We start from the raw sequence: 27,425 nt of genomic DNA, 5'->3' as shown, positions 1-27,425 counted from the left end.
CATAAACAACATCTGCAAAATTACAACGCTATTCAAAAGAAAAGGAAGATATTTGCTTTTAAAGAAATCGTTTTTTAAGGACTACAACAAACGGCTGGTAGGGACTACACGACATTCCTCCCGGGTTAGTGACATCACCAACCCTAAAATGTACGATAAACCCCGCCCCCAGGAACACGCAGTCCATGTTGAGAAGAGGAGGAGTTGTCATAGTAGAGCACATTTGTCCAGTAGCACCTCAATGCAGTACATGAGATCCACGGGGAGGAGTCGGATCAAGATCCAAGGGGTGGAGATGGGTAGGATTAGGGGTGGGTTTAGGGATTAGGGGTGGGTTTAGGGATCAGGGGGCGGAGATGGGTAGGTTTAGGTATATGTAAGGTGGGAGGAGTAGGATCTGGATCCGACTCCTCCCCGTGGATTTCATGTACTGCATTGAGAACATCTCCATTTGTGAGTCTGCTCAAGCAGTCGCATTCATCTTTTCACATGCTATACAGTACGTAACACAAATGCAATAGCATGTCTCTCTGTATGCATCTTACAACAGATCCACACAAGCGATTTATAGATAATCATGACAGAATATGCTAATCAATGACTTGAAGAGAGTTAACTCCACATCAGCAACATAAATTCATTAACTAACCATTCAGAAACGTTCCGTTGCATTCTACGTTGTCACTTCCTCTTGAGTCTCTCCATCATTGTCCGACTCCAGTTTAAACATAAAAAGCAGAACAGTTTCTGACATTTTAGTGCTTGTCTGTGTGAGGTAGGTAATCAGAGCTGCTAACACACGAGCTCTTGAAGCTCCGCCCTTTGTGCCGGGAGCAGCAGCTCATTTGCATTTAAAGGGACACACGCGTTTTTACTGACCCTCAAAAAGGGACAACTTTAACATGCTGTAAAAAAAATATCTGTGAGGTATTTTGAGCTAAAACTTCACATACACACTCTGGGGACAACGGAGACTTATTTTACATATTGTAAAAAGGGGCATTATACCACCCCTTTAATATAACCAAATCTGTAATAAGATAATGATCTGCAAACAACATAGGGAACAAATTCCATGTTCACAAGCATGTGTAAGCACGATTTTGAGCCATCTGACCACTTCCAGGTTGGAGGAGCACATCTGGCTGGATGCTCTGAGTCTGAGGCAGTATATGCCTACAGAGCCAAACCAATGACTCACAGAAATGTGGCTCTGACAAGAAACCACTGCTTGAAGGCAGGACACAAAAGAGCTCCAACCCCACCCTATTCATAACATCTGCCACAGACAGACAATCAGAGAGATACGTCTGAAATCACTGTTTACTAAAGACAAAAAACCGCAAAGATACCTTTAGATGTGATACTATTACAGAGATTATTGTCAATAAATATATGTATTGTTTGTCTTTCTTTTTATTTCTTGTTTGTGGCTCTTTGCTGAGTTTATGTTTTTTGAGAGGGGTCAGACAGACAAGCTAAATCATTACCCTTTCGTTCTGTTTGCTCTGTTCAGAAACTGGCACAGGTCCAGGCATGATGTTTGGTCTCCTTCTTTTTTCCTACTCTACTTAGGAGACATGCTGAGAGGCCAAATGTCCAGAAATTCCTGGACTTTGCTCCATTTGCACAACAAAAAAAGAACATGAAAAGATAGAAATCATTGTTTTTATGTCAGTTTTCCTTCCCAGGCCTAAAAATAAGAGCCTGGAAAAGTGTACAGAGATTTTGGAAGATTTAATTATGGGCTACACTAAAGAATCTTGAACATACAATAGGTTCTTTTCGACACTGGAGGTCTACAAAAACTCAGCTTGGAGTTGTCACTATACAGATGAGTAAAACCTGGGGAGAAAGTGGACAGAATTTTCCAATGCTTTGGCTTTTCAGCGCTCCGCTGGGCATTCTGTGGTTGAGCATCCCAGTAAACACATGGATGCTTTTGTGTGTCACTCTTTCCATTCTGTTATTCATTTATGCTTTACTGGATCCCTATTTAAATGCTGGTTGCCTGAAATATTCCCTAAAGTGCCATGATTTGATGATTCTGCATATTAACTCCTCTTAAAAAAAATAAAAAAATACAATGACACAAAACATTTTTATCTTGTAGATTCATTAAAATCTGAAAAACGTTAAAAAGACTAAAAACCTTGGCCTAACAAGAAGACCACTGCAACAAAATTATTTTATATATGGACTTTTCTATGGACTAGCTAGCATTAATTACATTATTGGTCCGTAACGCATTTTTAAAACCATTTTACACAACAACAACAGACAGATTTGGTTTTGAGAACAAAACTGCAGTAGTTACCCAATCTTTGGGTGTTACACGTCGTGTCCATCCTGAGGTCAGGAGTCTGAAAGGACATTTGCTTTGCAGTAGTTTGCATCTGCTAATCCTGTGTTTATGCTATTACCTTAACAGCAGGTTACAACACAAAATGAAAGGCCACTTTTGTAGTCTAAACCTCTTGTTAGCAAGAGGACATCCTTCAGTGTGTATATACTTGTCAGAGAACGAGGCAAACAGTCTCACATTAATGTTTGACCCTTTGAAGGAGCAATACGTTTTTATTTATTTAGTTATTTTAACACCAGCTGTATTTGTAGCCACGTATTGAACTGAAAAATATGCATGTATTAGGAGATGTCTGTTATAGCCCTGACTCTATTGTTTTGGTGCATGGACCCGTTTCATAAACCAAAATTGCATTTAACACACTCTCCATGTAGGCTGTGAAGGCTGTCAAGACCCTTTATAGCTTATCAGGGTTATCAGAAGCCATTGGGGAAAACTGTCAACCAATAGGGGTATAACCAGCTAGGCTTTTATTTGTTCAGTCCGTTATTTGATTCCTGTCAGAGTTAATGGACATTGCTAGTTAATGGACTGCTACAATATTTCAAATTCTTTAACCTTATGCTTCTCACATTCTCTACACACTGATAAGAAGCATTTACACATTCTTGAAACAGTGTAAATGTGTTATATAGTCCTGTTCAAGTAATTTAAAGTAAAAAACAAACCATTATCAACATTGCATATTCCATATAAAATGTGGAATGTTAAGTGTCAGCTATTTTGAAAAATCCCATCATCTCTAATCTCTCTTTTCATTTCAGTTTAAATCTTCAATCTCATTTTATACTCCTCTTATGAATCAGGTGTCAGGGGGTTGATCCGACTGAGACTGACCCATCCTCTAGAATTCCCTCTTACACAATCACCATCAAATATCAGCTGTCATGAGTCATTTTATTACTGCAGTGAAAATGGTTGCACTAAAATCCCAGCAGATAGTTTTTGATTATGCTAGCTGACCGTCTGGAGTGTTGACCTCATCCACGTCCTCTGAAATAAATTGAGGAGAGATGGAGAACATAATTCTCCCCAGATCGCATTGATCTGCTCATCTCCAACATTCTTTGAAGTCCAAGAACTCTATGTCCATTTATGGTAAAACTTACTAACCAAACAGAGCTTTTTAGTTTAATCCTTGTCCCATTATTACTGGAACCCAAAGCATTCCAGCTTAAATTTTATGCACACAGTTAATGTATAGTTTGCCTCTTCAGAAATCAACATCATATAAGTGCCCTTGCAGGTGTATGTTGTTAAAAAATATGTGGGTTTTTAAAAAATAAAAAAATGATAAGGGACTGTTCGTTTTTTATTTAAGGGGCCACCGGAGGAGATTTTAGATCTGTAGTCAAAAAAGACTTGACCCTCCCTTCGCCAGCAATAATTTTTTCTATGACCCTCCAAAATGATTGTGAAAAAAGGCATGACCCTCCCCGATAATTGATTGATTACTTCTGTACTGGTTTGCGCTTGGCAAAGATGTTCAGATAGCCATTGTTTTTTTTACAACCATGACAAACGACTAAACTCCTGCTTTCTCATCTTACTAGGGCTGCAACGATATAGACCAAACCTACAATTCGGTTCGTATCACGATTTTGGTTTGAAAAAAAAATCATGTTTTCGGTGCTGATGCAGTGGTGACGCGTTCATGTAAAATGTAAGGGTGGCGCTGCCAATAAAGTATCTTAAAGCTGCCACAAAGAACCGGCAAAAGTAATGATTATAAATATGTCAAATATAGCAAGGAGACATTTTAATTGTTTATTAATAAACAAGTCTTTGTCAGTGTCAGCTGCAAATATAAAGGTGACGATGCTGACTCGCGATCTTCGCAGTAGTGAACGCGCCAGAGAGAAATGCACATTTCATACTGATTTACATAAGCATTTACATTCTTTCGTTTTGAGTTGTTCTGTTAAAAAGTAGACATTTCAAGCTTACTATATGTTTATCAGGTCTGTGAGGCAAGTAGCCCACATTAGGCTATACGCTGAGTTTCGGTTCATTTATTAGACGAGAGTCCAGTTCACGCGCCGGCGCCTCCGTGTCATGATGATCAATTTTCTACTTTGATTTCTAACATTATTCTCTCAACAGACATTTACATCGATAGTCTGGCGTTATAATTTATTTGCTTTTGGTGTACTGTGGAGTGGGTAAAACTGTTTTTAATGGCAGGCTAGCAGTTACCGTTGACTCGCGCTAGCCTAGCCCCGCGAACTATGCAACTGGAACGACTGGATGACATTTTTTCAAAACTGTCTCCACTGACAAATAACACTAAGGCTAACTTGGAAATGAGGCCCGATGTCCAAAATTCTGAACCACCCCTTTAAAAAAAACAAGTCATACTGGCGGGTTGATCTGCTTCATTTGTAACCCACACAAACAATATCATGGTAGAGTTATCTGATGCTTGAGAATGTTGTCATGGCAGTTCAGGCTGTTATTTTCAGACAGGGAAGGTTGTTTATTGGCCATCTTTCCTTTTCATGTGATACTTATGCCTCAACATTGAGCTGCAGAGTGAGACGTGTGCTTGTGAAAAGCATGCTTTACCACACAGAGTCAGACAATCTTAAAATGTTTGAGATAAGCAAAGATTTTCTTTGAGATAAAAGATAGACAAAAATAGACAGCCAATAAACAAAAAATCACAATGCTCGACTGGCACCACAGGCAGACTTTCTCAAAAGTGTCATATAAACTGACAAAGTTATGGATACTCATTTCAGTTAATATTGCAATGTTCACCAGGTGAGCACAAACTTCTATGGACAAGTTGTGTTTTTTTTTAAATGTGCATTGTGCCTTTTATTGGACTGGACTAATGAGGCCTATGGTGACGCTAACTGTTAACATTTTGTCGCAATGGTAGTTGCTCGATGAAGATGAGCAAATATTAGCAAATATTTGTTTGAATATTTGTGCTATACAAATAAACGTGACAGATCAAGATCATAATAACGATGAGGAAGATCATCATGAAGAAAGGCCTTCAAAGTTGAATCTGTTTTTTAATGGTCCCTCTGCTGCACCATCAGTGAAACTGAGATCTTCCAAGTGTTTTTTTTTTCAGGAGGTCTAAAACAACACTGCAACATCTGATCTGCAAGTCTAGGTGCATGTGCACTGGAGTCCAAAGGTGTTAGACCACAGCTTTAAGTTTTATGATTACAATGATATTTGTAATCTGTTTGGCCTATTGACACTCGCTGTTATGTACTTCGTTACACATATTGACGCAGCAAAGCCCTGTAGAGCATAGTGACCTTTTAGTCAAACACTGGACGTGGAGCGGCATACCAAAATATTTAACTTTCCGCACCCCTAGACCAGAGGCTTCCTTTCTGGTTATACAGAGATAGAGGGAAGGAAATGATTGATGGAAAACAGGTTAGGAGTCACAGTCGTCTATACATCTAAAAATACATATAGTTTAGGGAAATAATGGGTTAAGTCTTTCTCATTACTAGCTGTGTAAGTGTTTAACTATAAGAATGGCAGAATCCATTCAATGTCTCTTCTAGTACAGTATCTACGTAATAATCAAGAAACTTTACTGCCGTACCATGAGTGCAGCAGGCGTAATGATATGACGCAGCGCCTGAAAATAGGCCACCTTCCGTCAACACAACGGAACTATTTTCAGGCGCTGCGTCATATCATTACGCCTGCTGCACTCATGGTACGGCAGTGAAGTTTCTTGATTATTACGCAGGAATGAGAGTATAGTTCCTAGCCATATCAGCCTAGAAAATCGCAACTTTACATTTTCCGTCGGTCTTAGTGCACGATGTAACTACAAAAGAGTCAAATTTTAAATAGGAAAAATATCGAAACACTTTGGTCTTTTTTTTTTTAGAAATGCTAATGGTCTTGTCCACTTCAATGATGTATGCTAAGCTATGCTAAAAGTGGTACCGCCAGAACCGGAGATCGGCTGAATGGATTCAAAAACGGTAAAACTCAACAGTTTAACTCTGGGGGAGTTGTAAAATGAGCCTATTTCCAAAAAAAGTGGAGTATCCCTTTAAGCTGATCTAATCAGAGTGAACAAAACTGTTGGACACTGTTTCCAATGGCCATTACCAAGTTCAGTCAGCTCAGGCATCACTCAGCACTGCTTTATTACACAGCTCAAGTACCTCTGCATTCCTCAGAGCGGGGGCTTATTATTATTAATCTGTCTTTCTGGAAGGGAGAAAGCCTTGGGCAGATGTGCATCAAAATAGTTCGAAAAAAAAAGAGACCTTGAATGTTTCTTTTAGGTCCCCATAAGATGGCCAATTCAATAAAGATTGAATTCATAAAGAGAAACCAAATACACTGTATCTGGCACCATTGCTAGGTAAGGAGGTTATATAGCGCCTCCATGTGGTTCTAAAAGAAACACAGCTGAGCAAATGTAGGATTTCAATAACAGAAAAGCCAGAGACATGTCACTATAGAAAATGCCATTCACACTACTCTTAACCCTGGGTTATCTTTTTTTAATCCCAAATAATCAGTCCTAAACTAAACTAAGTTTTTATAATCACACAAACTTTCACAAATTTAGTGTCTGAGGGTTAAAAATGACAATCCTTAACACTCCTATGCATTTTCCTTTATTTATTTGTTTTGTAGAGTTTCAGAAGACTTGAGCACTTTGCATGGTCATTTCCACAGATGGAGAGCCAGTTAAATGGGGAATTCACCACTGGTGTCTGGTGTCAATCATTATGTCTCCCTATGTCTTTAAAGTCCCCCTGCGGTAAAAATCAAGCTTTTAATGTCGTTTATATGTCTATGTGGTGGTTTTAATATGCTTTAAGACAAACCATGTGCAAATGCATGTCAACACCATTGCTGAGTATTTTCTCCTTAAAACTGCAGTGAACCAAAGACAGTTTCAAAAACGTGGTTCGAAATCGCTGGTGTTTCTGACGTCACAAACTACCTTGTAACCAATCATGTCAACGTGTGATCGTCAACGAGTGGATCTCTGAGCTGGTGTGAATGAGTGGAGGCAGGGCTAATTTGCATATTCGAGGCAAGGGTAGAGTTACATTCACGAATTGTTTTTCAAGGAAAAAACGTCATTTTGGAAAAGAGTCATTTTGGTGAGTTTTAAGGGATAAAATTATTGACGGGGACTTTAAGGCGTTAGTTTCTTCAGTTCATTGTCTGGTATCATCTTTATTTCATGTGGTTGTGTATTAGTTTTCTCATGCAATCTTCTGTGTGTATCTTTGTGGATTAATAAAGAATTGTTTGTTTGAATTTTTTGAATGGGTGCAGGTAACACAGAGAAAGAGTACACGTTTACACTACATTTACACTAAAAAAGTTGCTTCCTTAAATGTTTAAGTACAATCAACTTGGATGTTTAAGTAATTTCAACTTAAATTATATTAAATTGACTTAAGCCTCTTCGATCAAAAATGACTTTTACGTTTTGAAATTTATTTATTTTTTGCTTACTTTTGTCGCATTAGCTATGTGAACATACAAAAAAATCATGGACAGGATTTGGATATGTTAAAGGGTCGTAAAAAACACTTGGCTCCTTCGCAGTCAAAAATGGCCGACATAGGAAATGAATGGGAAATACGAAAAAATACGAAAACTCAGAGAAACTTTTGGTGGTGCAAACTACAAATCAGCCACTGTGCAGAAAAAAAGCAGTGAAGGGGTGACACTCTAAAATATCAAGAGTGCAAATTAGACAACCACGCACACACACACACAGCCACACACACTTTATTGATTTTTTTAAATAAAATCAATAAATGAAAAAAAAAATACAAAAGAGACTCCCTCTCGCTCACACACGCACACACGCACACACACACACACACACACACACACACACACACACACACACACACACACACACACACACACACACACACACACACACACACACACACACACACACACACACACACACACACACACACACACACACACATTTTCCAGTCAATCACAGAATCAATCAATCAATCCCTTATTTTGTTAGATTTTTTAAATTATCAAATACTGAGTAACAAAAAAGCTTTCTATGTCTTCACATTTCTAACCAAATATTATTGTTTGATTATAATCATAATGAAAAACCTGATACTTAACTAACCAATATCTAAACCTTGACAAAAAGTAGTATTTTAGAATGTCTAAATATATTGCAAAACCTAATAAAATTAAGAAATGATGTCTAAAAAAGGTGGCACTTTTCTCACTTCAAAATCGGATTTTAAAGGCCTCCACTCTATTTTAATATGAAATATTGCATTTATTGAAATAAATAAATAAATATAGATATATGTATATTAATTCTAATGGAAAAAAAATAGCTCATAAAACTTTTATAAATATTGCTTTTCATAAAATTCCTTTAAAAGTGTAAATATTAATAAAAAATATTATTGAACAAAAATATAGTACATCGGTTTTCCTGAAAAAAAAAGAAGTTACATTTCAAGGCTTCGTTCACTTTTGACCGCGACTGAGCTAAATGAAGAGGACCAGAAGGTTAAAAAATGAGTTGAATCTTGTATAACTTATATAAAAAAAGTTTAAAAATGCTTAACTTATTTTGACGAGTAAAAGCAATGTAAAAACATATGCTGTCATAACGTATTTATCATATAATTGTTTACAGTGTATAACATTGTGACAATAGCTGGTTGAGAATGGTGAATATATTGTTTTTAAAAGCTCCAGTAGATTAATTTGGCCACTAAACAATTCTTGCTAAAGAAGGATTTTGAAATAGCACACTGATTTATCATGTATTTAAAAATTCTTCCAGTATGTCGTTATCTGGGTTTAAATATTTTGTTAAGCCTAGTTATCAATTTATCAATTAAAATAGCTCCCTCAAAATATCTAACCTGTACAAACTTACTGATCTGTGAAATGTCGATTTAAATCTGTGACATCTATTTAAAGCAGTTGGGAAACTGAGCAGGTATGGAGGGAATTTGGGGCCATTGGCTCTTCTAAACAAACACTCACTTCTTATCTCACTGTCTAAAACGACTCAGCTTTCAGTTCCCACTTGATTTCAATCCTGTCTATGCTTGATGAGAACCCAGCTTTCAGGTAATTCCTAAATGTAGGTCAGTGCCATTAGGAAACTACAAAAGTGATGACAACTTTTCACAAGCACCTCCCCGTGGTTCATATTGGTGACTGCGGCATGTCACTCTAGTGCGCCCAATGCGCCCACCCCTTTTGAACTCTTTTGCTGTGTCATGTCCATGTGCGGACCCTACACTTGCCACCCATTGGATACTGATCCTATTTATTTGCATACAATTGTCTCTTTGCTGTCCTATTGGTTCCAGTAAGCAGGTCACCCCCCAGAGGACCTCATGATTCTTGATTAGCTGGAGTTGGTGCTGTATGTGCTCATGTTTCGTCCCCCTTCTGTTTATTAATACATATAAACAGATTAAATGTTGCCTGGGAGACCTGTGGCATATGTTTAAACTCGGTCAGAGAGAGGCCAGACTACCGCTGCCCTTTTTTCATGTTCAGTTGGCTACCAGCTCTTCAGTTGGGGTTCACTTCATGGTTATTGTCCTGGATCCTTGTTATCTGAGTCAAGTTGAGGTGAGTTGATGAATTTATATATATAACAGTTTTCTCAAAGTTTTTTGATGTTTACATTGGCATAGTATCATAGCTCTAGCTATCTTTAGACTTGCCATATCACTACCTACTCACTGCACAGTGCTTTCGTGGTTTTTCTTTCACACATTGTTATTATTGGCGATAGTTTCAAGAGTCTGGAAAGCTGGAGGAAAAGTATGAATTGAAGACAAATGCTATCTACTTTGCCTTGATTACAGTTATTAGTCTCCTGAAAACAACATGTAAAATGCTAATATGTAACATGTTTAAGTAAACACGTTAAAGGAATGAGCAGTTGTTCGAGATGGGGAGTTTTTGAGATCATTGGCACTGGTGGAATGTGCTCTGTCTGTTCCTGCTGCCAGTGTCTGCAGCAGCTGCTCTCTGTGTCCCACTGAGACTGGCATAAGAAATACCAGCCCTGTCTAGCTAGAAGATGGTGAATGGGCATTTCTAGACACTAAAATCATACACTGAAAAGAAATTGGTGTAGAAACTCCAAGAAATTACTAGTAAATTTCACACTTAATTACAAAGTAGTAGCATATTAAATGAAACATTACATTTTGAAGTAGAAAGACTGAAATAGAAAAAACACACTTTGTATTCTTTACAACTATGAAAAGTACAAAAAAAATGTACAGTGCGGAGTCCGGGCAAAGTTAATAAAAAAAATAAAAAAATGGATTCCTCTTTTTGTTGATTGACAGCAAAGATGCGTATGTTTACATTTGATTAACTTCCTGCTTATTACATGTCCGCCAGATGCAAAGGCATTTATGTACCAATGTGTACATGTTCTTTTCAACTGATCAAAGGTCCACTCGCAGATGTTAATCTAAGCATTTCAGACGAACGCTCTCTATAAGTGTGTTCATGATCAGTCAGCTGTTCGACAAGTTTATGCAGCTGTCCCACAATGACGCATTAGCTTCAGATTTCCTCTCACCATCCTTAGCATCCCTCGGGACTCACAGTTCACAAAGTACATTGTACATACACTTAAAATCATAAATGAACTTAATGGCTAACCACAAGAATTTTCACCTAATATATTTACATAGGTCAACATATAAAATGGAGGATCAAGAAATGAACTTTGAGCAAGCTTATGGACCTCTATCGGAGACAGAAAGAACATTTGATCCCTTATTTATTGAAGAGGAAGATGAAGACTACTTTGAAGATTGCTTGGAAGAGATCCAGGCTGCTCTAACTCTTCCTGAAGAGTCCATGCCTTATTCACAAAAATGCAGAAAAGCTTTGCAAGCTGAGTTTAATGGACTTATGCAACAGATGTTGGCACAGCTAGATGTTTTTGATGCAGCACATCCAACCACATCTGCACCACTGGAGATATTTTCAGAAACAGAGAACAAAATGGACAAGAATGGATTCGCAAAAACAATCAAGTTTAAAGAGACGTGCCTTCCAGAGAAAGAGCAAACTGTGTTGGAGGTCGAAAATGATGCTGCAGGGGTTCCTGTCGAGGCAAGGCCTGAGTTGTCTGCCACCATGGAATTACAAAAGCTCAGAGCAGCATTTGAGAGCTGTATTGAGGAGGTGGGCCAGTTGGAGCGCAGAAGGGATGAGTTGGTTCAGGAGCTTCTGGAGCTAGAGGAGCCCATGGCCCAAGAGCTGCAGACTGTAAGGGAAGCTCTGGGGGAGGAACAAGGCCTCCTGTCCAAAGTCAGACTGGAGAGACAGAGCCTGCGGGAGGAGACGCAAATGACTAAGAAACGCCTGTTCATAGCGGCTCGAGACTGTACACAGAGACAAGTAGAGCTTGAATTACAACAGAAAGAGGTGGAGCAGCTCAACCAAGCTCAGGTAGTGTTCATTAAACCAGACTGGTGCGAATGCATTCAAACTGCTCCAGAAAAGATGTAGATTATTTTATTCAACTTAACCATGATTTTTACATCAACTGCAAAGAGGACTTACAAATGTAGTTTACAACTTTGTAGCAAAAGGACACTAGGCACTGTAGCCAGGTGTTAGTTGTAAAGTAAGGTGAGTTTTTTTGGGGGGCCTTCCCAGTCAGGCCATATATATATATATATATATATATATATATATATATCAGGGCCATAAGCATCATAAACATTGAGGTCATAAGCATCATAAACATTGAGGTTCTCCCCCCAATAAGGACATTCATTGTTGTCCACCAACATTACATTAGAGTAGACATGAATAAGATTGAATATGTGCATATTTTAAAATAAAATTTAAATGTTAAATTTTAAAACTTAGAATACTTCATAACTGTAATAGACCCTGAACTTTAACCATTCTTATATCTTTTTCTTAATTCCCTTAAATTCAATTTAATACTTTAATTTAAAGTTAAAATGTACCCCCACCCCCCACACAAGTCAAGTCAAGTCATCTTCATTTATATAGCGCTTTTAACAATGGAGATTGTTTCAAAGCAGCTTTACAGAGATAAACATACAATTTACGGTAACAGAGATTGTTTGGCTTTATAGCGATTTTTGAATAATGGTATTTCCAGCTAAAAAACTTCACGCAAGTAAACAAAACAAAAAAAACTTTAGTCCCCCCAATATGTTAAAGACTATAGTTATGGCCTTGATAAATATTATTTTGTATTTATTTTTAAAAAATCTATGCAATACATTCAAGTTAAGGTATTCCATCCTGCATTCACAAAATCAGGAGGAGCTGAAGTCCCTTGCTGTTAAGATGACTGAGGAGATCACCAAGATTCATTCAGATCACCAAAGCCACCTGCAGGAAATGCAGAAGCAGCAGAACCTCACTCAAGAATCCAGCAAGAGGAAGACCCGCTCTTATGTGACTCAAGGACGACGGGCCTCTTGTGACCTACAGCAGTACCTGCATGGTGGGATAAAAGCTCTGGAGGAGTTTTACGAACCCCGGTTAGAGTCCCTGTTAAAGAGACGGGAGGTCACCATGGATGCTCTCGGTAAGGCTAAAGAGCAGTGCCTGGAGATGAGAGCCCAGTTAGGACCACTGAGACAAGAAGAGCAGGCGCTGAGACTCCAGAGAACTTGTCTGGAGGAGAGGATCCGACTAATGGAGATACAGAGGAGGGAAAATGTGGAACAATATCGGGTGTGTAATTTTCATTGATTTTACATTTTTAGATTGCATAGTACTGACGGTTCAATGTTCTTCATTCAGGAGACGGTGGACATCTTAGAGGAGAACATCAGAGAACTGAAAACTCAGCTCAAGATCCAGATAAAGAAGAGTGAAGAATTGGAGATGCTGAAGAAAAGCATGGCCAGAGAGCTGTTCTTCTACAGGCAAGTACAAGCACTTTTTAAAGGACAGTTTCTCATTGCACACTGCAAAGTAATTTAAGGGGAAATTAATATTACACAATGCACCTAATCAAGTGACAAAAACTATCTCTCCCATCTTAATGTGATTTGTCCTAACCAGATTCTAGTTTTCTCGCTCTCTTGCACTTTGCTGGATAGCCCCGCCCACAAAGATATATTATTTATCCAAAAGCATACTCTACATATATAAAAAATCTGGCTGGCTGTAATCATAATGCATTTCCACTTTCAATGTGAACAGACAAAAGACTTTTACTTATATCTGGAAACTGGTTGCATTGCATCTGGTTTGGACATGGTGTTAGATGGCATATCTATATATATTTTTGTATCTATATTTTATATATCCTTTATTGTTTTACAGAGAGCGTGTAGAGGGTCCTCACAAGCAAGAGAACAGTGTGGTGGTGGAAAAAACCTAATGAACTCATGTTTGCTATTAATTATCTCATTAGTTATGTTAAATGCTTTTGATATATTGGTTTCATAGTTTAATCCAAATAACCTGTATTCTCATAAACAATCACCAAAACAATAACCACAATTTACTGAAGACTTAAGTCAATGTTCTCTGCAAACCATTTTTAGTTTAAAGTTCTCTGAACACCAGGACCAAGCACGTCAGATATCCAGATCTTTATCTGACATGAATGTACTTAAAACAGTGTTTTTTATTGTTTATAAGAGGGAATAAGGCTTTTATATCCAGTGGTGCCTGTGAATTAAGTGCTTTCTCTTATAAGTAAGTGAAGTGAGCAAAACAAGGACTTATTTGGGCACCGTAAGAAAGCTCTATAAACATACCAACAGCATGATGGTGAGAACGTTTAGATAAGGGACTATGAGAAGATTAATTAAGTGCTTTGTTGATTTAAGGTGTCTTGTTAATAAGATCTGAGATAAACGAATTAGACATTATGTTTATATGACTTGTACCTATCGCGGATCGACTACCAGGATACAAACTATCATAGTGACAGGGGGCATGTTTTTTTTGTTTTGTTTTTTAAATAAGATTGAAGAAGAACCTAGTTCAAGACATTTTGATTATTAAAAATCTAGATAATGACAAAAAAATAAAAAGGTATTTTGTTGAGGAACACTGGCTTTAGTTCAGTCATTTTGTTGGCTTTTATGTGTGAAACAAATTCCTCCAAGAAAAGTATTTTTTGGTGTTTTCACTTCAATGTAAATATGGCACTGTTCATGCCTCAAGTGATCCAATTACAAATGATCAGGCAAGATAGATTATTGTTTATACCTATCCAGCTCAAATGCAGCCATCTCTGCTGATTTCCAACTTATTTCAAACTTGAATAACTTTAATATTTTATTTCAATTATAACTATTGCTGATGACACTCACTTCATTTGATGTGACAAGTAATCTCATTCAAATGTCAAGCAACTAGCACTTTACATACTTAAATACATATAAATGTTGCCTTGCCAATGCTTTACTATTGTTTTTATTCACTGACTTTTAAATAAGTAAAAAAATGACAGTACTCTTCCAACGAGGACAATTCCGTTTTCTTTTTTTACATCCCTGTGCAAGCCAAAAAAAATAAAATAAAAAAAATACTGGGAAATATTACCTGATTTTATCTGAAGGTCACTGGCCGTTAAATACAATGACTTAATACATTATTTGAATGGGCCCTTTAACACATTCTGTTGACTAAGTTAACGTTTCACCTACATTTCAACTAACTCTCATTAGAATGTTAGCATTGATAGACTGGTAGGGTTAGTTGACACGTAGTTGCAAAGTTACTTAGTCACAGATATTAAGAGTTCGCAGATATTTAAGCAGACGGTCTACTAATAATGGTTAGTTGACACGTAGTTGCAAAGTTACTTAGTCACAGATATTAAGAGTTAGCAGATATTAAGCAGACGGTCTACTAATGGTTAGTTGACATGTAGTTGCATTGTTACTAATGGTCAACAGAATGTTCAAATGGGACCATCAAAATAAAGTGTTAGCCATTATTGTTTTTAATATCCTTTTGTTTAAAGCCAATAATTGACTGAGGTAAAAGGGTCTTACCCATAGACTGTAAAAAATAGGTCTTACCTCAAAAAACGCACCATTCCCGTCAGTACCTGTGCACGCGCGGCTGCAGTGAAGCGCGAAAACAAAGCAGAGAAGCCCACACACAAACAGGCAGCCCGCCTTAACTCACGCCAATGGCAGGCAGTCAACTTTTTGATCGTCTAAGACACGTGGGTCGGTCAAAATAAGTTTTAGTGCAAGTGAAATTTTTCTAATTTTGTGACTTCATGAGATTTATCTAAAAGACATTCAGTATTTAAAACCGTAAATCTTGCAAAAGCTATACACCAACATTTAAAATAAATTGTATCAACAAAAACAGTTTATTCATAATGTTCTGTACAAAGGTATGGACATACAGGAGAAAGACACTGAAAAGTCACAATATTAAAGACATTAAACACCACTTGACCGATACATGAAGCTCAAAGTAAAAAGAGTACACAAGAGCTTAAGTTATCAATACACCTAGCCATGTAATTGAACGGATGCTTAAATGGAAAAAGAATTTGTCGGACAAGTTAAAAAATAATCTAAAGAGCATCAACATTGTACCACTGCACTCTGGCCACAATTTACTACACACCTGTATACACTTTTCGGAGATTAAGTAATACTTTAAGTACACTTAAACTGCAAGGAAATCCACGAGACACTGGTGGGTGAGATGGGTCATTTGTCTCACATTCTGATATTGACCAATGATCAACTGACATTTTTCTTAGAAAAATACTCTATTAACATAGTAGAAAATGCCTGGTGGGGAAAGTGTCAATTCTTCCTTTTCCATTACTTAGGGGAGAGTTCTTCACGTGTATAGACAGTTTTTAGAAGAGTTTTGTCTTATGCTGAGAGTGGGGTGATGTAAAGAGCTGTTTTATCCCTGAACCTCAGTGTCTGCTGCCCCCTCTGGGTCCTCGTCATTGTAGATGTTCTCCGCCTAAATAAATCAAAAGAAATACACATAAATAACTGAACTACAAACACAACTACAAAGGTTGTGCTAACAATTACACAAGTAACTCTTTCCATAATATATTAAGGGGTGGCATATACTTTGTCAGAGAGAAACAAAAAAACAGGCTACATCATGACTGAACGGTTTATTTATTGCAGAGGTGCTGATGCTAAACTCAAAGTTGAAAGAAATAGGCTTAAATGCCTCACCATCTGCCAGACTTGCATGATGTTGTCCTCAGACACTGAGCAAATCACCCACGGTTCATTTGGATTCCAGGAGAAGTCAGAGATCTTGGCTGTATGGCCTCCATGGATAAACTGAATAAAAAAAAGTTATCAATAATATGTGAATAACATGACCTCATAGAGCAGTAAAATGACAACTAATCAAAATATATATATACACATTTAAAATAAAAACGTAACCGCATTACTACTCACCAGCAGCTCCGGAGGTCCATCCTCTGCATCTTCTGGCGACTGTTCCTCTCCGATTTTACTGTACAAAACCCCACCAAGGAATTCTTATTAGCAGTGTGAAAAGACCCGTATGATAAAATAGTTCACATTTAGTGGTAGTCGTGAGTAAACGGAAAGTGAGACAACCTACCTGAGATCCCAAACATTGAGTCTCCTGTCTGTTCCACTGGAGGCCAGGATGGTCTCATTATGAGGTGACCACTGAACCTGTGGAAACATTTCAAGAATTCATGAAGTCATACTCAGTTTTTACATTTAACAATTCTATCTGCAATGAAGACAAAAAGGGAGATGATACCTGGAAGATTTCATCTTTGTGCGACTCAAATGAGTGAAGTTTCAGCTTGAGGTTTCGCAGATCCCACAATGCAACAGTCTGTGAGGGACAAATAAAATCAAAACGTGGAAGTCTAAATAGCGATGCGCATTTAAAGAGTATTCACAAGTGCAAGACAACCAAATGCTGAATGTAGCTCTCACTTTGTCAGCAGAACCAGTGGCCAGAATGAATTCGCTGTATGGGTTGAAGGACAAACAGTTGACCTCTGCAGTGTGGGCATCTACCGCATGACTGGGTTTGGACGTGTTATTGGACCGTGTGTCCCAACTAAAGGAAGAGGAAATAGTTTAAAATACTCCTCACATTCAATAACCACAGACTGAACAGTTAAATATCCTTTTAAAATTACATTTTGTGCTACAAGACATTAAGAGTACAGTAACAAACAGGAAGACAAAAAGTACTTACATCATAAGCTTCTGGTCATCTGCAACAGACCCAAAGAGAGACTCGTGCAGCAGGTGCCAGGACACGTCCTCCACTACAGCAGTGTGACCAGTGAAAATGGTCTTGGCATCCACTATTTTCCCCTCCTTTGGCACTGTGCTGATGTCCCACAGACAGATGGTCTGCAGAGAAACAGAAGAACTCATAGGAGCATGCACAAAAAGCAAGATCCTCTACATCAGGTTACCAACCTTTCTTGTCAGTCAAACCCTTATGACCTAAAACATTTATTTAGAGATTGATTTTTTCCAATTTAATTTAGCATCGGCTAAATCTAGGGTACATAAAAGCATAGAGTAATACCTGAACCCCCAACAGTTTGCAAATATACAGCTTAAGTCATCATATAATTAAGTCAATGATAGTGAGAGTTAGAGGTGGTGGGAAAAATCGATTCTTAGATGCATCACAAGGATGTGGATTATTCTGAATTGAATCACAAATGTCGAACATTGATTTTCTAAATGTTAATTGATAACGTAATATTGACGGAACGCAAAAGGCGCCTGGACAGTCTGTGGTGTGCAGCTGTGTACATAACAGAGACGCATGATGGTTGAGCGAGAAATCTGACCGGCACCCTCTGCATTAAAATCTAGCGTAACGTTGGCTTCTATGAAGTTGAAGGGAAAAAGGACCTGGACAAGAGCCACACTTTATGCAAGTAGGGCTCCAGACTGCGACCAAATAGGCGACAAGAGGTCAGACTGGTGCGACCACCATGTTGTCCAATTGATAAGAGCTGCAACTTGTGTTACATATGAGAAACATCAAACAAAACGAAAGTGAAACGAAACCCTATTCGTTTGAGCTGAGCTGAACGTTTAGCGCAGCGCGAGCTCAGAACAGGTTTACTTGTGGGCCGATCTCAATCACGTGACATTTTTATTACACAGCGCTGGGCGATCCAGTGAGAAAGCGTTTGAATTCACTGCATTATTCTGTTATAACCACACGTCAGATTAAACAGCGCTGACGTGGAAACCATGACAAGCTTAAAAGCTTCCACCCAACTCGGAAAATACAAACTCTATCGCAACATTTCCAAATCACTTCCATTTGTTTAATTAATAAAATAAATTGAAAGTAAATTCATTATGGATCATTACAAATACTTTGCTTTAAAAGTAACAAGTAGTCACACAGTGAGAAAAAAGAAAATCTGTGTAGAAAAAAAAAAATGCATCGATAATCGTTTTATCATTGCAGCCCTCTGAATCGTAATCAAATCGTGAGGTGCCTAGAGATCCCCACCCCTAGTGAGTACAAATGTCTTACGTGGTCATCAGATGCACTTAGCAGACAGCCACTCAGGTTGGGATTCCAGGACAGACCATAACCTTCTTTCTGATGGCCCCTCAGACGCAGGTCAGGAGTGCACTCTCCAGAGGGGTCTTCAGGGGCACAGGAGAATACAAATTTAGATAAAAAAAAAAAAAAAAAAAAAAAAGAATATACATCTCCTGGGACCCAGGAATAGACTTTTGTCCACTGTAGTGGACATTATATTTTAGTGTATTTCTCTGACACCATGCATGTCACAATTTTATTCTGGATGTCCTGTAAAGAGCACATTCAGGGCTCTACAGAGATAGCAAACGTTTGGAGGTTTCACCATGAAAACAACTTCTCCTTATATTGACATCTGACGCCACAACAGACTCGATAAGAAGCTTGGAGATTAGAAGTAAGAGTTAAGTCTCCCATTATCATGTTTTCCCTAAAAAAAGGGAAGTTTTTTTTTTTAAGTCATGAATTTAAGTTATAAAATTAAGAATTTATTCTTATCTTAGTTTAGGTATTTTTAGTGCTTTGCCATAGTTTAGCTGTTAAACAGTTAGTATTTTGCATGGCGTCTTTAAAGCATTGCCTCTCAATACATTCAGATGGACGTCTTTGGCCATTGTGTTTTTCTAAGTTAAAATATGAACAAAATGTTTCTAGCTCATACCAGGTTTGGAGGGGTGTTTGGTGTAGTCAAAGACCAGCACATCACTAGTGGGAGTCTTGGTGGCAATGATGCAGGGGTTCTGTGGCATGTAGCGAGCCCTGTTAACCTCTCCCTCGTGATTAATCTTGATTTCAATCTCTATCTTGCCACTCACCGAGCCAAAACCACCAAATTCTATAAACAAACAGAACAAAAATGTGATAACTTGTCATAAGTACATAAGTGGAGATTATGGATTCAAATACAACAGTTTATGATCTACACATCTTCATATATGATAAGCCACTCACCTCCTTTTTCACTGTCATAATGTGAGGCATCAAACTGGGCATCATCATTGGGCAGCTGGACGCTGGCAATAACCAAGTGATTCTGCTCATCAGAGGTATGTGTGCCGAGAACCAGGCGGTGGACACTAAAATCCTTCCCTTCAGGTCTGTGAAACATGACAAGTATAAATGTTATTTACAATGACTTTTAGAAAAATGTATACATAATCTCTACCCACACAATATTCATTATCTGCTATTCTTAAAGCAAAAGAAAAGAAAACCACCTAAACATTAAAAAGATCATTTGGAGCCCCACCTAATCAACCAATTGACAATACTTCAAAGTAGGGCTCCGACAACCATTCAAAATCGATAATGAAGATCGACGAGTTTCATTGATTAATAAGCACACAGAAAACATCTGCCAGTCATGTAATTGCCCAGCCATGAATACATTATGGACAAAACGCATGTGGAAAACCAAAGAGGATGCAGAGTAAGCTGCTGCAGGAAGTGCTTGACCCAAGTTGTCCTAAACATGAGACTGTGTCATTAAACACTTCAAACAAAAGCAAAGTTTAAAATAGGTGTGAACCGGAAGTTGCGACCAACTTGAGTATTGTGACGTATTTTCCAAGTGAAACGGAATATTGAAATAGAAAAATAGAGGGTGTGGCTTAGAAAAGCAGGCATTCCATTCAACTCGCTGTCAAAGATCGCATCAGGCTGACAGTTGGAGTGGACGTTCTACCAAAGCAGTCAAACTGACGTCATCACTGGAGGCAAATAGGGTCAATTTTAATTTCATGCCGACTTTAATGCGGCTTGCTTTGACAGATGCGTGTGCAGTTTCAAACTAGGGATCGACCGATATGGATTTTTTAGTGCCAATACCGATACCGATTTTTTCCCCATAAGCCTTAGCCGATGACCGATACGGGCTGCCGATTTTCTTGAGCCGATACATTTTGCTCCCTCAATTTACATCATAAAAATGACATGATGTTAACAAATGTTACAGGTCTCAATTTAATAAAAGTAACATTTATTTAAGGTAAAAAAATCAATATTTAACAAATAGTAAAAAGATGTGAGGTAGAACAAGAACAAGTAGATAAACAATATTTAACAAATATTAAAAACATGAGGTAGAACAAAAAAAAGTTCACTGCTGAAAATAAATATTTAAGCATAAATAAAATAATTACACTATTGCACACAGTAGCAACCAGGATAATAAAGTGCACAGTGCACACTGTACTTCATTTTAAAAGTAACGAACTATTTACTGCCATGGTTTAAAATTTTCTACATAAAATAAAATGAGCATGTCTAGTCTCTAATATCACTGAGATGGCGAGGGAGACACACACCACACGCGTCCAAACCTCAGCCAGGTGGTCGCTGAATAAATCTCCCACAAAAAGCACGGAACAACGTTGGTATTACTTAATCCTATGACCAGTGTTCGTAACAGCTACCGTACGCATACTAGGGCTGTCAAAATTGCTCAAATGGCGTTTGTATATTCCCTCTAAAAAACATATTTGAACATATCGTCGTGCATTTGGTCAATGACGCGCATTACGTCAATAACAGGACAAATTAATACAAAGACACATAACTCAGGGTACCCCCAGGATCCTCCAACTTAAATTCAAGGCTTTTTAAGACCTTTTTAATACCATTTCAAATGAAATTCAATGCCAACTTCGTACCCATTCCGACAGAAGTATGAGGGGAAAATGTCAAATCTGCATACATTTTAAACCCTAGAAAATAATTATGTACAAGGAGGCTACTTGACTGATAATTTAAGTAAAATGTTTTATTTAATTCATTTAATACATACGCAACAGCATTGTAGCGCGCACGTGTATGTAGGCCAGTGTAATTTTGGCAGCCATTTTTTATTTAGTCTTAAGATGAAAATGTTTATTGGTCTTAATCACATTTGAGTCATCCAGTTTTTTATAGTTGTAGTTGACGAAAAGTCTTTGCATTTTTTGTCCACTTTTAGTCAAACTGCAGTTACTTTACTTTTGGTAGTTATTTTATATGTAGTCTTTAGACAGAAAATGTCATAATAATTATTCTCTCTAGGCCAATTCAATTAGGCTTATGAGAAATTATTGACATTGCACGACTTTAGCAGTAGCACTTGTGCAGTTCTAATTATCCCTTTTTTTTACCTTTGTAATACCTTAAAAAAAGACAGAAATAATGCTTTAAATAAAACAATGTTCATTAAATTTGCAATGTTAAAAAACATTAAAATCGCCAGTAGGTGGCGGTAACTCCCTATCTTTATGAGTGAGTCTTTGAGTCATTCATTAATTGGATCTCACGATTCGTTCAAAGCCACATATTTCGTTGCAAAACAGAGCAATAAGCCTAACAATGCTGTTTTAAATGTAGTACATCACTTAATGTTACCCTTTTTTCTTTTCTTTTTTACTGTTGTATAAAATCAATGTCACATTTGAAATCGTGTGGATATTCGGGAAACATTGCATTCTTGCTCGTATGAACACTGGTGGATATCAGCCTGCATTTTGATCGCAGATTTAGTCACACAAACAGGGCAAGCGGCTCGTGACAGAACACAGACCGACTGGATGACACTTTAATTCAAGTGCAACATTTTAAATAAAGATCGCTGAATGCCAACTGTTGCCAACCAGCTTGTCTGTGTTTTCAGATAATCCGCGCTTCAGCAGTGTAGAGAGAGAGCGTGCGCATGGTTGCCAGATACTATTGAAAAGACCGGGTAGAAAATATGTTCTTTTAACAGAAAAGCTCGTATTTGGGGTTTAAATTCTGTCATTTGTGGCCACAGCGGATTAAACTAGGCTAGGTACTATCTTGTTCTGTACCTCACTTGCCTAGTAACCATAGTAACGGATGCGCACGCGATCGCTTTTTCTGCTATGACGTGGAGCGCGAGGTGCACTCAACCAAAATTGTCTCTGACTCAACGTTGCATACATTTTGAATTAGCCTACATTAGTAACAGTTAATTTAGTTACGGTATGAACTTAATCCTAGCAAAGGCAAACACATAAATAAGACCTTTGTAACGAAATCCAAGACTTGGTATACAAAATTCAAGGCTTTTAAGGCCTTAATTTGAGATGATCAAATTCAAGACTTTTTCAAGGCTTTTAAGACCCGCGGGTACCCTGTAACTACTAGTATTAAGTAGGGATGTGCACGAATATTCGATCTGTAATTATTATTCGAAAAATAAAATACTATTCGAATTTTATCGAATTTATGAAGCCGTAGCCTAAATGCTTTGCCGGCCGTAAATGCAGTGAATCCCTGATAAATCCCAAGCACTAACTCGCAGTTATAACTAAATCCTCTGGGTGGCGCGTGTTTAACAAGTTGTTTGTATTTGATCACATATTGTCGTCGTCTGCCTCGCGAAGTTTGGAATTAGACTACTAGTTGAAAATTATGTTACTAAATGATCTTACAGAAGGGAATTACTTTTGATCAAATGAATGAATTAATCTGAGTTATAATATCATCAACACAATGAGAAATCACATGAAATCCAAACAGCAGGCGACTGAGGAAAGACAGCTGTCCATCACTACGACTGCAGGTAAGCGCAGCTGTAGCGCGCGTGATCCGAGAGATGATACTAATCTAATAGTAAAATTATTTTTTTAGACATATACTTCCCTTAAGTTTCATTGAGAGAGACAGGTTTAAGAACAGAAAACGCAAAGTGCTGTTAGAAACTGGTTGTGTCTCTGAATCGTCTGTCAGTGCAGCGCGTTTTCTCACTCGAGCATAAATTGCTGGCGGCGCCCCTGCATGTGGACATTATTGTTTTTCTCAACATAAACGTGAAACAATATACACGATAATCATGCTGACTCGAGTGTGTGTACGTTCTGTTCGATATCTGGCGCAGTCTGCTACTCTGCTTTATTAGGCGTTTTTTTCCCGCTCGCGCTGCTTGAGCTTAAATCCTTTTGTTATTTATATTTTGTTTACACATAGGCCAACTGTTTAATGTTTTCAACTAAAAGAAAACTGTAACATTTATTGTAAGCTTGTTGTTTATTGCCTAATCGTAAGCTTGTTAAGAAATGGTGACAAAAACTTTTTGAAAAATGTACTTAAAAAATAACGTCTTTTTCGTTAAATGTCATTTAAATAGGCTAAACGAATATTCGATTTCTATGAGCCCGAATATTCGAATGCATTATTTTTGAAAAATGCCCATCCCTAGTATTAAGTAGCTTATTTGAGTTTAAACATATTTGACAACGTATTACTATTACTAAAAAAAAAAAAAAGAGTAAATCAACTAATGGCCAAGACCGCAGAGCTCACTCTGGCTCGCCCGGACTCGCAGGCGCACTCTCTCTCTCTCTCTCTCTCTCGCACTCACCCTCACGCTCTCCGCGCATACCGGTTTAAATGAACAACAACAAACAAATGTTGAGTGCTGATCAAGAGTTTTGTGCAAGCAATTTAAGGTATATAGCAGGCTTCATTCAGTGATTGAAACAAATACATTAATTGAAGTTTCACAGTACATAGAACCGACACTGAGCGCTCCGAGCGAGCTGTGCTGTGGTAACGTTAGTCTGCTACCGCGGGCGTGTTTTTCCACATTCGAATATTAATTTTCACCTTCAAAATTCAGTTTTTTAAACTATTCGAATATATATTCGTATTTAGAATATTCATTGACAGCCCTAATGCATACTGAACGGATAGCCTACAGCTATTTGCAGCTCCCTAAATACAATGGCAAGCAAGCAGTTTTATAGACGAGTCATTCGCGTTTTCCATTTGGACCCACAAACTTGCTTAGCTATATAGTTGCAACCACATAACAGTTATAGAGCAACGTGTTTCCATTTTCAAAGTGTTTGACAATATTTCAGCAGTCAAACAGTTAAAAGATGCTTTGAAAGTTTAAAAGTTACCGTTATCTTGAAGCGCAGGTTGCACTCTGCTAGTGGGGGAGGGACAGTGCAGGGTCTGCACGTGAACTGCAGCGTCTCCAGCAGCACAGAGCTGCCTGTGGACGCCTGTCTATAAATAATGCCGGGAAAAAACTATCGCCGAACGCAGCAGCCGCGTATCGGCCGATTCCGATACACGTAAAAACCGCAAATATCGGCCCGATATATCGGCTGGCCGATATATCGGTCGATCACTATTTCAAACGCTTGAGACATTTTCCACAGTGCATAATTTTGTTTTTATTGTTGTATCCTTATCTGTAAATGTTAGAAAGCCAAGCGAGTATTTCTATTTTGCATAAAGGCTTGCCCTGACAAAGAGGGTCTACGTTAAGCTTCTGTGAATGCACAGTTATTCTTGTTAGAAAATAAATATGAGTTTAAAAATCTACATGTCACACAAGTAATTGTATTTTCTGAGAGCAGTAAGTGTAAAGGGCTATTGAAATGTAGTAATAAATGTAATGTTCAGATGAGTGAATCTTTTCCTCCAACCTCATACCAGTGAATTTAGTCTGTACTTTTGTTATTATTTTAAATTAGTGATTTTTACTTTAAAATGGTAGGAATCAGTATTTCAGGGTTTAATTGCACAGATACATTCACTTTATTTGTATTCATTTCACATTGTTTGCAGGACAACATTGGACAGAATGTAAAAAAAAATGTGTGAATTTTTATTAATTACTATTTTTCTCTCCATCCGATTAATCAAGAAATAATCGACAGATTAATCGCTTATCAAAATATTGCCTAGTTTTAGCTCTTTTTTAAAGCTGATGACAGTAGTTGTGAATGTGTTAACTTACCTGGTGACATCTGGCAACCATTGAGCAGTAAGACTGGGCCACTCCAGAGCGTGAGTCATAACCAGATCGTAAAGAAACGGAGTGTTTTTCTTCCATATTTTATATTCTTCATTTATCACCCTCTCCTCCACCGCGTCATCAAATGCAGCTGTAACAAAAAAGGGGCGGGAAAACAAGATGAGATCTGTCAAAACGCCTTCAATGCGGCGTGAATATGTAAGGTCATTAAGTCGTTTATATTTTCTAAATTTCTACCCCAACACTGCTATGCGACAAGTTACTTTACGTATAATCTATTAGCATCACAATTCGAAGATGCAATTAATATTGTCTAATTTTATAGACAAACTCTATGGAAAACGACTTAAATTAATAGCATAGCCCAACATTTTGCATTAAGAATCAGATAGAAGAGAGAGAGAAAAAAGAAAACCCTCAAAACAACACTGAAAGCTTCAAGAAAAAAAGCGACGCATAACATTGATGTACATACTTCAACTTAAAAACTAAACAAACTAGCCGAAGCTAATTCGGCGCTATTTCACCTAAACTATTAAGCTCTTTAATTACTTTCCAACATGTTGTTCCCATCACGAAAGAATGGATTTATACCGAATAACAGTTCATGTGTGCTCATAAGCTCTAGAGTGAAAACTGTATTGATGTAGCAAAGACTGTGTCGTTATGGCGGGATTCGGCCTGCCCAGAAAACACACCAACAAACACCTCAGCTGCCGCTACCGGCTTCATTTAACCGGTCGCCGCTAAAAGAGAGTCCATCGGATGCACGAAACCATACTAACCTTCTTTATCAGCCATAACGACTCGACAGACAGCTATCACTTGTAAACTGAACCGATAACAAGATACCGGTGTAGTTTCCTCTGGAGTGCAGGATGCTCTTTGTCTCGCGCCGGCGTGCACGTTCGCGCCAACTCGGACAGACACAGCAGAGCACGCGCCACCAATGAGCGGAGAGAAGAAGAGCGGCTTCTTCTGCAGAGGAGGCTGATTGCACACTACAACTATTATACTGCCCTCTGTTGATACCACGCGACAAAATGAATATGATTTTTTTTTTTTTTTACAGTATTTGTATAATGTAACAGTATTGAGACTTGAGCAAACAAATGAGCAAAATTGATAATACAAAAAATACAATAGTGTTTACTATAATTTTTTTTTTTTACAGTATGCACATTTAACAGTATTGATGCTCAAATGAGAATAATAATCGAGAATGATACAATACAAAAACAAAACAACTAAAGTGAAACAACCCATCAAATTACAGTAATTAAACCATTAAGGGGAAATATGGTTATTCACCTAAAATGCTCAAAATCTTATTTGCCCTAAAACTGGCTTGTTTATTTATGCAAATTAAATAATTTCTTTGAATTTTTTAGTGTGAAATGTACCCAGTTATTGAGGGTGACTCAGAAACACTTTTTAAAAAGCAATTCATTTTAAGGAAATAAAATTTCATCTTCTGTGAGTTGATTTTAGTTTTCTAATGCATGTGAAGTCTATAAGGTAATTTATAATCACATTTATAATTCTTCTCTCCATGTTAATGTTGAAAACAAATGACTCAATATGTGAGTGAGACAGACATAGTGAAGTCCTTGACATCATTAGCAGGATTTAGGGAAGTAATTAATAAAGTCCTAATCAATATGCAAGTTTGCAAAGACATTGTTTATTCATTTGGCAGATGTTTTTCTCCAAAGCGACTTACAAATGAGGAGATAAAGAGAAATCAGACAAATTAAAAGAGACAAA

At 37.7% G+C, this 27,425-nt stretch overlaps 2 protein-coding genes across 3 annotated transcripts; one reads left to right on the top strand and one right to left on the bottom strand.

Moving 5' to 3' along the window:
- The first annotated feature begins 9,739 nt into the window (after positions 1–9,739).
- On the top strand, positions 9,740–13,863 carry sync (syncoilin, intermediate filament protein). 2 transcript variants are annotated; one of them, XM_056250088.1, is made up of 5 exons: positions 9,740–9,973; positions 11,059–11,824; positions 12,644–13,096; positions 13,166–13,294; positions 13,698–13,863. In XM_056250088.1, the coding sequence occupies exons 2-5, from the start codon at positions 11,072–11,074 to the stop codon at positions 13,749–13,751; spliced, it is 1,389 nt and encodes a 462-aa protein (XP_056106063.1). In that variant the 5' UTR covers positions 9,740–9,973; positions 11,059–11,071; the 3' UTR covers positions 13,752–13,863. The 2 variants fall into 2 exon arrangements, with proteins under 2 accessions (XP_056106063.1, XP_056106064.1); XM_056250089.1 differs by having other exon boundaries at positions 9,741–9,973; positions 12,677–13,096.
- Positions 13,864–15,687: 1,824 nt separating this feature from the next.
- On the bottom strand, positions 15,688–26,601 carry rbbp4 (retinoblastoma binding protein 4). Its single transcript, XM_056250087.1, has 12 exons — positions 26,444–26,601; positions 25,641–25,788; positions 19,856–20,001; positions 19,566–19,739; positions 18,893–19,008; positions 17,576–17,736; positions 17,308–17,434; positions 17,126–17,203; positions 16,958–17,034; positions 16,789–16,846; positions 16,555–16,665; positions 15,688–16,327 (listed from the first exon to the last, which is right to left on the bottom strand). Exons 1-12 carry the CDS (start codon positions 26,457–26,459, stop codon positions 16,265–16,267), a joined length of 1,275 nt encoding a protein of 424 aa, XP_056106062.1. The 5' UTR covers positions 26,460–26,601; the 3' UTR covers positions 15,688–16,264.
- Positions 26,602–27,425: the final 824 nt, after the last annotated feature.

Source organism: Rhinichthys klamathensis, unplaced genomic scaffold (genome assembly GCF_029890125.1).
Source record: "Rhinichthys klamathensis goyatoka isolate OS25496 unplaced genomic scaffold, OSU_Roscu_1.1 h1tg000067l_1, whole genome shotgun sequence".
Taxonomy (NCBI): Eukaryota; Metazoa; Chordata; class Actinopteri; order Cypriniformes; family Leuciscidae; genus Rhinichthys; species Rhinichthys klamathensis.
Note: the sequence above shows the minus strand (reverse complement) of the source record. Positions and strands in the feature narration are given on the sequence as shown.

Coding starts and splice junctions, on each gene's coding strand:
- sync (XM_056250088.1), top strand. CDS start 11,072: ATGGAGGATCAAGAAATGAACTTTGAGCAAGCTTATGGACCTCTATCG. Junction 13,097..13,165: donor AAAATGTGGAACAATATCGG/GTGTGTAATTTT, acceptor TTCTTCATTCAG/GAGACGGTGGACATCTTAGA. Junction 13,295..13,697: donor AGCTGTTCTTCTACAGGCAA/GTACAAGCACTT, acceptor TTTTACAGAGAG/CGTGTAGAGGGTCCTCACAA.
- rbbp4 (XM_056250087.1), bottom strand. Junction 19,009..19,565: donor CAAACACCCCTCCAAACCTG/GTATGAGCTAGA, acceptor GTGCCCCTGAAG/ACCCCTCTGGAGAGTGCACT. Junction 16,666..16,788: donor ATGGACCTCCGGAGCTGCTG/GTGAGTAGTAAT, acceptor TTTTTTATTCAG/TTTATCCATGGAGGCCATAC.